This window comes from Choloepus didactylus, chromosome 2 (genome assembly GCF_015220235.1).
Source record: "Choloepus didactylus isolate mChoDid1 chromosome 2, mChoDid1.pri, whole genome shotgun sequence".
Lineage (NCBI taxonomy): Eukaryota > Metazoa > Chordata > Mammalia > Pilosa > Megalonychidae > Choloepus > Choloepus didactylus.
The window spans coordinates 114,175,876-114,189,441 of NC_051308.1; the positions used below are offsets into that span (position 1 = coordinate 114,175,876).

A 13,566-nucleotide genomic window follows, 5' to 3' on the forward strand; every position below is an offset into this window, starting at 1 on the left:
TTGATCATCTCAATAGATGCTGAAAAAGCATTTGACAAAATCCAACATCCCTTTTTGATAAAAACACTTCAAAAGGTAGGAATTGAAGGAAACTTCCTCAACATGATAAAGAGCATATATGAGAAACCCACAGCCAGCATAGTACTCAATGGTGAGAGACTGAAAGCCTTCCCTCTAAGATCAGGAACGAGACAAGGATGCCCGCTGTCACCACTGTTATTCAACATTGTGCTGGAAGTGCTAGCCAGGGCAATCCGGCAAGACAAAGAAATAAAAGGCATCCAAATTGGAAAAGAAGAAGTAAAACTGTCATTGTTTGCAGATGATATGATCTTATATCTAGAAAACCCTGAGAAATCGACGATACAGCTACTAGAGCTAATAAACAAATTTAGCAAAGTAGCGGGATACAAGATTAATGCACATAAGTCAGTAATGTTTCTATATGCTAGAAATGAACAAACTGAAGAGACACTCAAGAAAAAGATACCATTTTCAATAGCAACTAAAAAAATCAAGTACCTAGGAATCAACTTAACCAAAGATGTAAAAGACCTATACAAAGAAAACTACATAACTCTACTAAAAGAAATAGAAGGGGACCTTAAAAGATGGAAAAATATTCCATGTTCATGGATAGGAAGGCTAAATGTCATTAAGATGTCAATTCTACCCAAACTCATCTACAGATTCAATGCAATCCCAATCAAAATTCCAACAACCTACTTTGCAGACTTGGAAAAGCTAGTTATCAAATTTATTTGGAAAGGGAAGATGCCTCGAATTGCTAAAGACACTCTAAAAAAGAAAAACGAAGTGGGAGGACTTACACTCCCTGACTTCGAAGCTTATTATAAAGCCACAGTTGCCAAAACAGCATGGTACTGGCACAAAGATAGACATATAGATCAATGGAATCGAATTGAGAATTCAGAGATAGACCCTCAGATCTATGGCCGACTGATCTTTGATAAGACTCCCAAAGTCACTGAACTGAGCCATAATGGTCTTTTCAACAAATGGGACTGGGAGAATTGGATATCCATATCCAAAAGAATGAAAGAGGACCCCTACCTCACCCCCTACACAAAAATTAACTCAAAATGGACCAAAGATCTCAATATAAAAGAAAGTACCATAAAACTCCTAGAAGATAATGTAGGAAAACATCTTCAAGACCTTGTATTAGGCAGCCACTTCCTAGACTTTACACCCAAAGCATAAGCAACAAAAGAGAAAATAGATAAATGGGAACTCCTCAAGCTTAGAAGTTTCTGCACCTCAAAGGAATTTCTCAAAAAGGTAAAGAGGCAGCCACCTCAATGGGAAAAAATTTTTGGAAACCATGTATCTGACAAAAGACTGATATCTTGCATATACAAAGAAATCCTACAACTCAATGACAATAGTACAGACAGCCCAATTATAAAATGGGCAAAAGATATGAAAAGACAGTTCTCTGAAGAAGAAATACAAATGGCCAAGAAACACATGAAAAAATGTTCAGCTTCACTAGCTATTAGAGAGATGCAAATTAAGACCACAATGAGATACCATCTAACACCGGTTAGAATGGCTGCCATTAAACAAACAGGAAACTACAAATGCTGGAGGGGATGTGAAGAAATTGGAACTCTTATTCATTGTTGGTGGGACTGTATAATGGTTCAGCCACTCTGGAAGTCAGTCTGGCAGTTCCTTAGAAAACTAGATATAGAGCTACCATTCGATCCAGCGATTGCACTTCTCGGTATATACCCGGAAGATCGGAAAGCAGTGACATGAACAGATATCTGCACGCCAATGTTCATAGCAGCATTATTCACAATTGCCAAGAGATGGAAACAACCCAAATGTCCTTCAACAGATGAGTGGATAAATAAAATGTGGTATATACACACGATGGAATACTACGCGGCAGTAAGAAGGAACGATCTCGTGAAACATATGACAACATGGATGAACCTTGAAGACATAATGCTGAGCGAAATAAGCCAGGCACAAAAAGAGAAATATTATATGCTACCACTAATGTGAACTTTGAAAAATGTAAAACAAATGGTTTATAATGTAGAATGTAGGGGAACTAGCAGTAGAGAGCAATTAAGGAAGGGGGAACAATATTCCAAGAAGAACAGATAAGCTATTTAACGTTCTGGGGATACCCAGAAATGACTATGGTCTGTTAATTTCTGATGGATATAGTAGGAACAAGTTCACAGAAAGGTTGCTCTATTATGTAACTTTCTTGGGGTAAAGTAGGAACATGTTGGAAGTTAAGCAGTTATCTTAGGTTAGTTGTCTTTTTCTTACTCCCTTGTTATGGTCTCTGAAATGTTCTTTTATTGTATGTTTGTTTTCTTTTTAACTTTTTTTTTCATACAGTTGATTTAAAAAAGAAGGGAAAGTTAAAAAAAAAAAAAAAAGAAAGAAAGAAAAACAAGGAAAAAAAAATGATGTAGTGCCCCCTTGAGGAGCCTGTGGAGAATGCAGGGGTATTCGCCTACCCCACCTCCATGGTTGCTAACATGACCACAGACATAGGGGACTGGTGGTTTGATGGGTTGAGCCCTCTACCATAAGTTTTACCCTTGGGAAGACAGTTGCTGCAAAGGAGAGGCTAGGCCTCCCTATATTTGTGCCTAAGAGTCTCCTCCTGAATGCCTCTTTGTTGCTCAGATGTGGCCCTCTCTCTCTGGCTAAGCCAACTTGAAAGGTGAAATCACTGCCCTCCCCTCTACGTGGGATCAGACACCCAGGGGAGTGAATCTCCCTGGCAAAGTGGAATATGACTCCCGGGGAGGAATGTAGACCCGGCATCGTGGGACGGAGAACATCTTCTTGACCAAAAGGGGGATGTGAAAGGAAATGAAATAAGTTTCAGTGGCACAGAGATTCCAAAAGGAGCCGAGAGGTCACTCTGGTGGGCACTCTTACGCACACTTTAGACAACCCTTTTTAGGTTCTAAAGAATTGGGGTACCTGGTGGTGGATACCTGAAACTATCAAACTACAACCCAGAACCCATGAATGTCGAAGACAGTTGTATAAAAATGTAGCTTATGAGGGGTGTCAATGGGATTGGGAAAGCCATAAGGACCACACTCCACTTTGTCTAGTTTATGGATGGATGAGTAAAAAAATAGGGGAAGGAAACAAACAGACAAAGGTACCCAGTGTTCTTTTTTACTTCAATTGCTCTTTTTCACTCTAATTATTATTCTTGTTATTTTTGTGTGTGTGCTAATGAAGGTGTCAGGGATTGATTTAGGTGATGAATGTACAACTATGTAATGGTACTGTAAACAATCGAAAGTACGATTTGTTTTGTACGACTGCGTGGTATGTGAATATATCTCAATAAAATGATGATTAAAAAAAAAATACTAATGAACAAATTAATTCTGGCCATGAAAGATCTGGATTCAAGTCAATAAATAATACTAGAAGACAGGAATTGAGTAATAACAAGTCAAGTTACATCCATAGTCAGTTCAAGTCCAGAACAACTAGAAAGCAAGGTAATAATGCCCAATCCAGTGACATCTCCAAATGGTCCTGGTATGAATAAGGACAATCAAATTCCAGCCCTGAGAAGTCAATAACCAAAAGCAGAAATCGTGGTTCCAGCACTTCCCAATCTGGTGACAGCCAAAGCCCCAAAAGAGTAGGAGAATATACCTATCACTCCTCCTCAAGTACCACAACCATGGGGCTCAATGGATGGCACAGACAGGGAGGGGTCTAGTCACAGTCAGCTGAAGGACCATGGAAGATACAGAAAGGATAAAGATGTTTATCAAAATGGCATCTCTGAAACAAGTAACAATGGAAGCAAGCAAAAACATTTTTTTCCGTTTTTATACCAACACTCCACTCTATAAATACATCCATGAGCAAAGGGGCCATTACCATAAGTGAGACACCAGCAGGAGAGGAACCAACTCAAAAACTAAATGAGAGGCCTGCCCTCCACCTGCCTGACATGGCAGGCAGGTCCCACCAACCAGGTAGAGCCTGGATGGCCTTCCTAGATGGTGGCAACAGTAGTGGGGCAATGAGGATCTGTGCACTGCAAGCAGTCTGTAGGCAGCTCCAGCAGGCTGTAGGCACCTGAGGTAGAAGAAGAAAGGTGCCACTTTGGCACAAAGACAGATTCACTTATTCATCAGTCATTTAAGGTGCATCCATTGTGATTTCCAATAACTGAGGCAATGGTTCTAAAACAGCCATCTACATTAATGAAAAGAGCAAAGTGGCCAGCTTGACTAAGCTGCCAGCGTGCGCAATGCAAGCAGGACAGCACCCAGATCTCAATGGACTTGTGCATGTTAGCTGTATAGATTTATGTAAGGTGTTTTAAATATCTAGTCCTTTAATATGGAGACCTCTGAGAACTCCTCTCCTCTCCTGCGTGAGTCTGCAGGAAAAGCGATGATAGAGAATCATTCTTTCCCCCATGCCTCCTCCACCTCCCCTGCAAATGTCTAGTGATGCAGAAGTAATAGATGTTGGATCTGGTGGTGATGGACAGTCTGAACCCCCTGCCAAGGACCCATTCAACTTCTATGGAGCTTTTCTTCTCTTAAAAGGATCCTTTCTAAGGGCTGCCCCCTTATAGACCTGAACTATGCATGCCACCCAGCATGCACCCGCACTCTGGAAGTTCTCCCCAGACATTAAGTTGCTGAAAGATGTTGAGATGAGCATGAGCTTTACTGAGAGCTGCAGAAGTAAGGACAGGAAAGTGCTGTACACAGGAGTGGAGAGTGAAACTCAGGCAGAGTGCAGTTTTATCCTTAGTCCTCTCAGTGGAGACATGCATGCTTGTCCCTTTAGCACTAGTGTTGGTAACAGGAAGTCACAGGGGGTAAGAGTGCTGATAAGAAGGATGAGGAGAGTGAGCTGGATCAGGAAAAGAGTCAAGTATGCAGAGCTCGATGTGTTGGAAGATTTTACTGACAATTTAGAGCTAGGTGAAGAAAGAGCAGGCGGGTTCATAGCCATAGCAACGGTTCAAAGAGACAGAGTGGTTAAAGAGGCCTTAAATTTCTCCTATGAGGATGATTTTGACAACGAAATGGGTGCTCCACTAGAAGAGGGCCTCTGTGCTCCAAAAAAAGAAGCAGATGGAAGGAAAATACAGAGGAGACATCAACCATCTGCCCAATGGAGAAACCAGCATGTAGCCAATGAGGACCAAGATTAAAACAGTGCTCAAAAGTTGTGGCCATCAACCTACAGAGCAATGATCCAGCAGATGGATCATGATCTTCCATAATTCCAGAGTCCCCATGTACCTACACAGAGAGTCTCAGATGATCACCTGGTCCAGGACATACTTCTTGGGAACGGGAAGCATATGGAAACACAATCCTCTTCTGAGTAGCATCCCGTCTATGTTACAAGAAAATGAAGGACAAAAGGAAAGGGAACAAAGCAGTGACCTCATCCCAGCGGGGAAGGGTCCCCTATCAAGCCCCTAAGCTGACAGACAGAGCTGGACAACCCACTGAAAGAGCCTGATTCCACAGGCACCGACTCAGGGCCCCCAGACAAGAAGGACCACTGGGGGCTAAGGCTGTGCCCAAGGCCCTGAGGCAGGTAAAGGCCAAGGTTGAGGTCTGCAAAGATGAATCAGTTGATCTTGAGGAATTTTAGAACTACCTGGAGAAGCATTTTGACTTTGAGCAAATCACTGTGAAAAGTCACTCTGGACTTGGTCTCAGTGGTGGCCATTTAACCGAGAAATGAAGCAGAAACAGGATGAATCTGAGACGCCCATCCTGCCAGCCAATCAGAAACTCATCACTTTGTCTGTGCAAGATGCACCCACAAAGAAGGAGCTTGTCATTAACCCTAACAGGAAGTCCAAGGTCTGCATCCTAAAGTACATGCAGCACATCCTCAGGGGCCGCCCCATCTATAACTTCTTTGAATATGGGAATCCCACTGAGCCTTTTGGTGCCTCAGTGACCACTGATGGTATGACTTATGGACCTGGAACTGCAAGCAGCAAAAAACATGCAAAGAATAAAGCTGCCTGAGCTACCCTGGAAATTCTCATTCCCAACTTTGTCAAACAGACCTCTAAGGAGTAGCCCAAATGTAGTGAAAAACTCTAGTATTTTAACCACATCGGTATCAAGGACTCACAGGTCTCTGAACTGACCAGCAAGGCCGGGCTGTTGTCTCCCTATCAGATCCTCCATGAGTGCCATTATAAAAAAAAAAAAAACATGGAATGGGTGACACATTCATCAAGCATGAAGTGGTTCCTGGTAAAAACAAGAAGAGCAAATATGTCACTGCATGTGGCAAACACACAGTGCAAAGAGGGTGTAAGAATAAGAGAGCGTGAAAACAGTTGGCCTCCCAGGTATTTTTTGCAGTTTGAAACTCATTACACTCAAATTAAAGCCTCTCTCTGTTTCTCCATCTCTCCATCTCTCCTCTTTTTCTCTCCTTCTCTCCCCCTCTCCTATCCTTTTCCTCCTCCTCTCCTCTTCTCTCCTCTCTTCTTCCCCCCACCTCTCTCTCATACCCACCCAAACACACACACATATTAAAAGACAAAGGTTCTGGAACTGACTCTCAACAACCAAGTCCCTGTGTCTCCACTTTTTCCCTCCCATACCTGAAGGTCTGAAGTCCCCTCTGATATTTCCCATGCTAGCAAGTCTTTTGTAGCACCTCTAAAACCCTTGAAGTGTCCTTGAGGAGCACTTCCATTCCCTCTTCTCTACTTGCCTACCTTGAAATAAACATTCTGCAACCCTCAAGGTAGTAGGAATTAAGAAATACGGGCTATGAATAGCCATGCCAATAAGAGCATCAAACAGCAAGGTTAAGGAGTTAGAGATACACTGGAGAATATATCTCAGAATAAATGAAAGGATACAAGTAAAAATAAGCTATGGATACCCAGCAACTGGAGTATTTGGGGGTCTTGGAAGAGAAATGAGAAAATACTCAGGAGAGAGAGAAACAACTGAATAGGAGGACCAATACTCAAAGCAAAGTATATTCCAGGGCTTCTGTCTGGAACTGAAAGATGTATCATCATGCCTGCCCCATTCCCCAGTGAACACATGCTAAGCTGTAAAATGATATCAGATCTAGTTTTTATTTCTTGCAATAGAGAAACAAAGGATCCTTGCATCTGAGAAGGAGGAGATAGGGAAAAACATTTGTTGACTGATTTTATATTATTGCTAACTTCTTTTGACTCCACTTACCCTAAAATCATAACCATCAACATTCTCTGCTTGATATGTCTTTATGTTTATTACATAGTCTCTTCATTTCATAGAGACTAAGTCTACAAAGAACTGCCAGCAGTTGCATGGGAGAGATGAATGAAGAGGACAGAAAGGGCAAGGAGGAAAAGATTTTCTGTAGAATTTCCCCAAGACCCAGCAGATGGTGCTACAGGCACATCACTGTGTCTTCCAGCTGGAGAGAAGAGTGAGTATACAGTCATGGGATGAAAATTTCACTGTTTCTCTTCCCCATCAGTTTGGGGGTTTTGTTTGTTTGGAAGGGGGAAGGGTCTTTTTAGGTTAAACATTCCATTTCTTAAGAATTGCTCCCACAAACAGTAAATGCTTTTGTAAACAATGGACTATGGTTAAAAGTACAACTATAATAAGTTCCTTCATGAATTGTAACAAATATACCACACTAATGCAAGGTATTTTAAATAGGGTGGTATATGGGAACTCTGTATTTTATGCATGATTTTCTGTAAACCTACAACTTCTCTAATTAAAAAAAAAAAAAGAATTTTCCCCCATTTCCTACTTTTTCCAAGATATGAATAGTCCAGAGGCTTACTTCCAAGCAATTCCTAGAAAGAGGCAGATTTGAGCTTGAATCTTTTATTCTCAACTTAGTCGCTAAAAGACCTGAAACAAGTTACATATTTTCTCTGAGACTTCAGTTTTCTCTTCTTCAGAACAAAATAATAATACCTACTTCATAGGGTTGTTACATGGGTTTAATGAAATGACTTACATCAGAGCACAGAACACAGTGCTTGGCATAAAGGAAAACGTAATTTGATTCTTCAGCCAACACATGGGAAGAGGCCCTGAGAGAACCTAGAACACAGTGCATAGTATAAGAAATCCCTCCTCCTGAAGCCTGTCATCTCCAAGTGGAGAACCGATGACCAAACTTACAAAGGGGCCTTCCTTACATGCCCAACCCTGTCACTGTGGAACACACACAAAACCACAATGAAATACCACTTCACACCACTAGAATGGCTATAAAAAAAAAAAAAAAACACACAGAAAATACCATATATTGGTGAAGATGTGGGAAATAGGAGCCCTTGTGCATTGTTGGTGGGAATGTGAAATGGTGCAACTGTTGTGGAAAACATTTTGACAGTTCTTCAGAAAATTAAGTATAGAATTACCATATAACCATATAATCCACCAATCTTACTTCTAGGAATATACACAAAAGAATTGAAAGCAGGGACTTGAACAGATATTTGCACACCCATGTTCACAGCACCATTATCCACAATAGACAAAAGATGGAAGCAACCCAAGTGTTCATCAAGAGCTGAATAGATAAACAAAATGTGGTATATACATACAATTGGATTTTATTTGGCCATCAAAAGGAATGAAGTTCTGATACATGCTACAACATGGATAAACCTTGAACACCTCATGTTGAGTGAAATAAGGCAGACACAAAAGAGCAAATACTTTAGTATTTCATTTATATGAAATAACTAGAATATGCAAATTCATAGTCAGAAATTAGACTTAGGTTACCAGGGGAAGGGTTGAAGGTGGGGAATGGGAAGTTAATGCTTAATTGGTACAGTGTTTCTGTTTAGGGGAATGGAAAAGTTTTTGGTAATGGACAGCGTTGATGGTAGCACAGCATTGTGAATGTAATTAACACTACTGAATTACATACTGTAAAGTGGTTAAAATGGGAAATTTTATATTGCATATATGTTACCACAATAAAAATTTTTTAAAATACCATAGAACTGTGTAACACAAAGAGTGAACTCTAAGGTAACTATAAAAACATCGGTTCATCGATGAATTATAACAGATGTACCACACTAATATAAAATGAAAATAGGGAAAACTGTGTGTTTAAGAGGGAGTTATATGGGAACTCTGTACTTTCTGCATGATATTTCTGTAAGCCTACAACTACTCTATAAAAATTTTTTTTAAATGCATATTCAATATGCCTCATGTTTTCACGACACAAACCAGGAAATAAAGCTCGACAATTCTCTGGTGGGGATATTCAGAAAATAGAGCACTGAAAGGATTAAGTGCTTAAAAAAAGCAGATGGTAAAAAAAACTGCTTTCCTAATGCATTAATGTCCCTCTAATACCCCTGACAACAAATTCAACTACCTCACAGAGAGTTCACTGCATTTTCAGTCACCCAGGTGTTATAAATTACTTCCTTACATCAAGTCAAAATTTTGCTCCCTTTTATGAGCACCCAAAGGTCCCTTGTTTTGTTTCCTTTATCTACCACCAGATGCTGACAGTCACAAACATGCACACTTTTCCCTCTTACAAGTTAATGGTTCTGATGTCTCATACTTTCCAGCCCTTCTCTTTGCTCTGAGATTCTCCTCTCCTGGAGAATCTCTTTGACAAGCAAACACAGAAGAGAGACAAAAGTATTTTTGACTATGCAACTTCACAGGTGTTTAGTTTAGGGCAGGGAGTGGCAAACTACAGCCCACAGGCCAAATCCAGTTTGTGGCCTTTTTTTGTTCAACCCACAAGTTAAGAATGGTTTTAAATTTTTAAGTGGCTGAAAAAAATTGACATGTGAAATTACATGAAATTGAAATGTTAATGTCCATAAATAAAGTTTCATTGGAACACGGCCACATTATTTGTTTACGTATGGTGTATGGCTAGTTTCACACTACTACAGCAGAGCTGAGTAGTTGCAATGAAGGTCATCTGGCCTATAGAGCTTAAAATATTTACTATCTGGCCCTTTACAGAAAAGCTTGGAAACCTCTAATCTAGGAGAACACAGACCCAACAGCATGTTCACCTAGAATATTCTTCCCCAACAGCCCTCTCCTGCCTCTGTGGCAATAGCCAGCTCCTGCAGGAAATCAGTCTTTACTCTGCAAACTCCACCTCCCGTTCATTCCCTCAGTCTCGGTCACACCTTTAAAATGGTTATCCTCCTGATGAAGCATGAAGACCTGGCCCAAATCAGGTGCTCAGAGGCAACACAGCCACAGAATGGTTGCTGACTCTCCAGCCTTCCGGGTAGTTCTTAGAAGAAAACATGTAGCCTCATAAATGGTTGAATCTGGAATCATATTATTTACATTTGCCGATAGTTGCTGCCACTCCTTCCCAAATTCTGATGACTGTACTGCAGTGAAATTTGTGTTATATGTTCAGAATGGATATATATATATGTTCAGAATGGATGAGATGCAGAACAAGGTCCTCAAGGATAAGCAGGCCAATCAATCTTAGCATTGATTCCCAATGCTAAGATTCAGTTCACATTCAAGTAAAACCACACCCTGCAGGAGAAAGGGCAGATCCTAGCCCTACTGTGAATAAGTGGAAGTTGGTCAGTGCACAACATGAAGTCATAACCCTAGCTCCTCTTTAAATTCAGTTCAAATTAACAAACATGTATTGGGTGTTTTTTATACACCAAGAAATATGCTAGATCCCTTTTGGGGTGAAGGAAAAGTTTTGGCAATGGATGATGGGGAGGGAGGCATAACTTTGTAACTGCAATTAACACCAGTTAATTGTATATTTTAAAAGGGATAAAAATTGTATATTTTAAAAGGGATAAAAAGATAAATTTAGGTTGTAAATAAGTTACCACAAAAAAGACCTCATATAAGTATAGAACACAAGGAGTGAACCCTAATGTAAACAGTGGGCTAAAATTAATAGCATAATTATAATAATATTATTTCATCAATTGTAACAGAAGTATCACACTAATGCAAAATGTTAGTAATAGGGAAAACTGGGTATAAGAGGGTAGCATATGGGAACTCTGAATTTTCTGCATTTTTCTGTAAACCTAAAATAGCTCTAATTTTTAAAATATATGCACGATCTCCAAATGATAATGTCCATTCCCTATTCCCAAGAAGCTCATAATCTAGAAATGAAATAGACACATAGACAATTATATATATAGACAAACATATACATACATGTGTGTGAAAAGATATACACTAAATAATTAACAGTAGTTATTTCTGGGTAGTGGGATTACAGGTATTTTTATTTAATTTTCTTTATTTATCTACATTTTCTCATTTTTATAATAAACATTAATTGCAAAATAAAATTTTTAAAGATCATACTATAATGTGATTGGTATAACAATAAAATTATTAATAAGATACACAATTATAACTCTCTCTTCAGTAACTTAAGAAAAATTTCCTATAGGATGTCTGAACTGGATTTTGAAATGTGAATAGGAGTTCACTAGGGAGATCATGAGAAAAGGTATTTCAAGCAAAAGTATGAACTAGCATGGTATATTCAGGACGGTTTTAAGCAGTTAATTACTGTTGTAGCATAAAGAAGAATAGGAAGAGAGGAAATGGGGCTGAAGAGGAGCCATAGCCCAGATCATAAGGAACCTTGAATACCATGCTAAACAGCACGGATTTCTTCCTAAGATTACATAATGATTGAACTGAAAGCTACATTGATGAATAGCTACTAAGATCTGATTAACTGAGGCAGGTAAAGATATGGAAAGTAGGGCCTCAGTAGCCATTATCCATTTCAAGAGGTAATAATTAATAGCATGGATACTTCCTTGCCTTGGCTGAAATCCTGTATAAGAAAATCTAGCTTAGAATAGGAGAGTTTGACTATAAGATCCTTAAGAGTCTTTTTAAACATCAGATTCCATGATTCTTTGCCATTTGATCCCTGATGCCCTTGCACACATTGCATTCAACCTTAAGTAAAGTCCACACAATTTGTTATCAATGCATTGTTCTAGATACTTTGATGAATATGCAAAGAGGCCTTTCTGCAAAGTGTTCTGAGACTGGAAGGTGTGACTGATACTAGCCCAGATTTGAGAATTGCTAATGCAATATCAGATGAACATGTAGGTGGAGACAGAGGTGGAGCTGGGTTTGTTTAGGAATGAATTAGGACATCTCAAAGAGAACACCTCCTCCCTAAGGTGGACCATTATTCCTTCTATAAAAAGGCCTCTATCCCCAACTATCAGCACCCTGCAAGCTGCTTCAGTCTCCATCCTACTTGTTCCTCTGGTGAACCAGGTAAGTGAGCAGGGTTGTTAGAACTACAGATTATGAAAATCAAGGGTGTGCTCTAAGGTAAAGAGGCACTGGATACTAGGCTTCTTTTAAATATACTTTCTGGAACTTTGGTAAGGGGCTATTGATAGTACTTTCTTTCTTTGAGGTCATTTCCTTAAAGATTGTGGACATCTAATCAACCCCTAGGCAGGTTGCTTCCTGTACTACTAAACTTTTCTTCATCTCTCTAGTGTGTAAAGAGTAAAGCCTGTGGGTCGGTCCCAGATTAGACATTGTGAGCAGAAGCTGCATCTGACAGTGGCTTCCCCCATCTCCATATCAGCTAGGCCTGTGTTTGGCTTGGTCCATTTTGTCTAGAAGTTCTGAGAGTCCAGTTTAGCCACTGATGCCCCTTGGATGAAGTCAGGCATGACATGTAATATTGGACCTGTCCCCCTCTAGTGTGATGGCTGGGACCTGGAGAGGAACTGAGGAAGTGGACAGAATGGCTCACTCAAGATTTCTATAGCTTCAGAACAAAGCATATAAAATTACCTCTGGTAGAGTCAGGGAGCCCCAAACTGAAAGTCATTGTTCCCTGCATTCATTCAGGAATGGAAAAAAGAGATTTGGATTCTATTCCTACCTTTACCACTCTCTTGCTACATGGCTTGAACAAGTCATTCAACTCTGGTTTCATTCCTGATTACAACAGGATGAAATTAATCATGCCTAATTAATTCTGAACAATTATTACAAATGATTGGAAGTATTTATGTGTTTAAGTAAAAGGAGTAAAAAAGAAGTGGATTTCTCGCTTTTATTCCCCCTTTAGGTTAACTTAAATTTGAAAAAAAAAAAAAAAATGCCTGAACTCCTACAAAGCTTCATCACGATCATTGATCTTTACCACCAATATGCCAACAAGAATGGGGAGTGTGACATGTTAAACAAGGGAGAGCTGAAAGAACTTTTGGAAAGTGAGCTTCATCAAATTCTAAAGGTAAGGACTCCATGCCAGGACTGAAGACTGCAGCAATCCTCTTCTTCACCACTTCCAATCTCTTTGTCACATATGTCAAAACATCCTTGGTGATAGAGAACAGAGTTTAGTAAAGGCTTGAGATAAGTTTAAAAGTGGACCCATAATGGTTTCCATAGCATGACTAAGGGATGAGATCCTACTAAACAAGAGACAAAAATCCATAGATTGAATAATGTCCCATCTATATAAGCAGTTCTCATGGTGAGAGAAAACTGAGTCAGTCTTAGA

General features: G+C 39.7%; 1 protein-coding gene and 1 pseudogene across 1 annotated transcript in view; both read left to right on the forward strand.

Annotated features, from left to right (window-relative positions):
• Positions 1–4,380: 4,380 nt before the first annotated feature.
• On the forward strand, positions 4,381–6,397 carry LOC119512970 (annotated as a pseudogene).
• Positions 6,398–13,158: 6,761 nt separating this feature from the next.
• LOC119512975 (hornerin-like) overlaps positions 13,159–13,566 on the forward strand; it is a 29,396-nt gene continuing 28,988 nt past the window's right edge. Inside the window, exon 1 of the mRNA XM_037807840.1 lies at positions 13,159–13,296. Within this exon, the coding sequence (XP_037663768.1) occupies positions 13,159–13,296 (138 nt within the window). The remainder of the gene's footprint in view (positions 13,297–13,566) is intronic.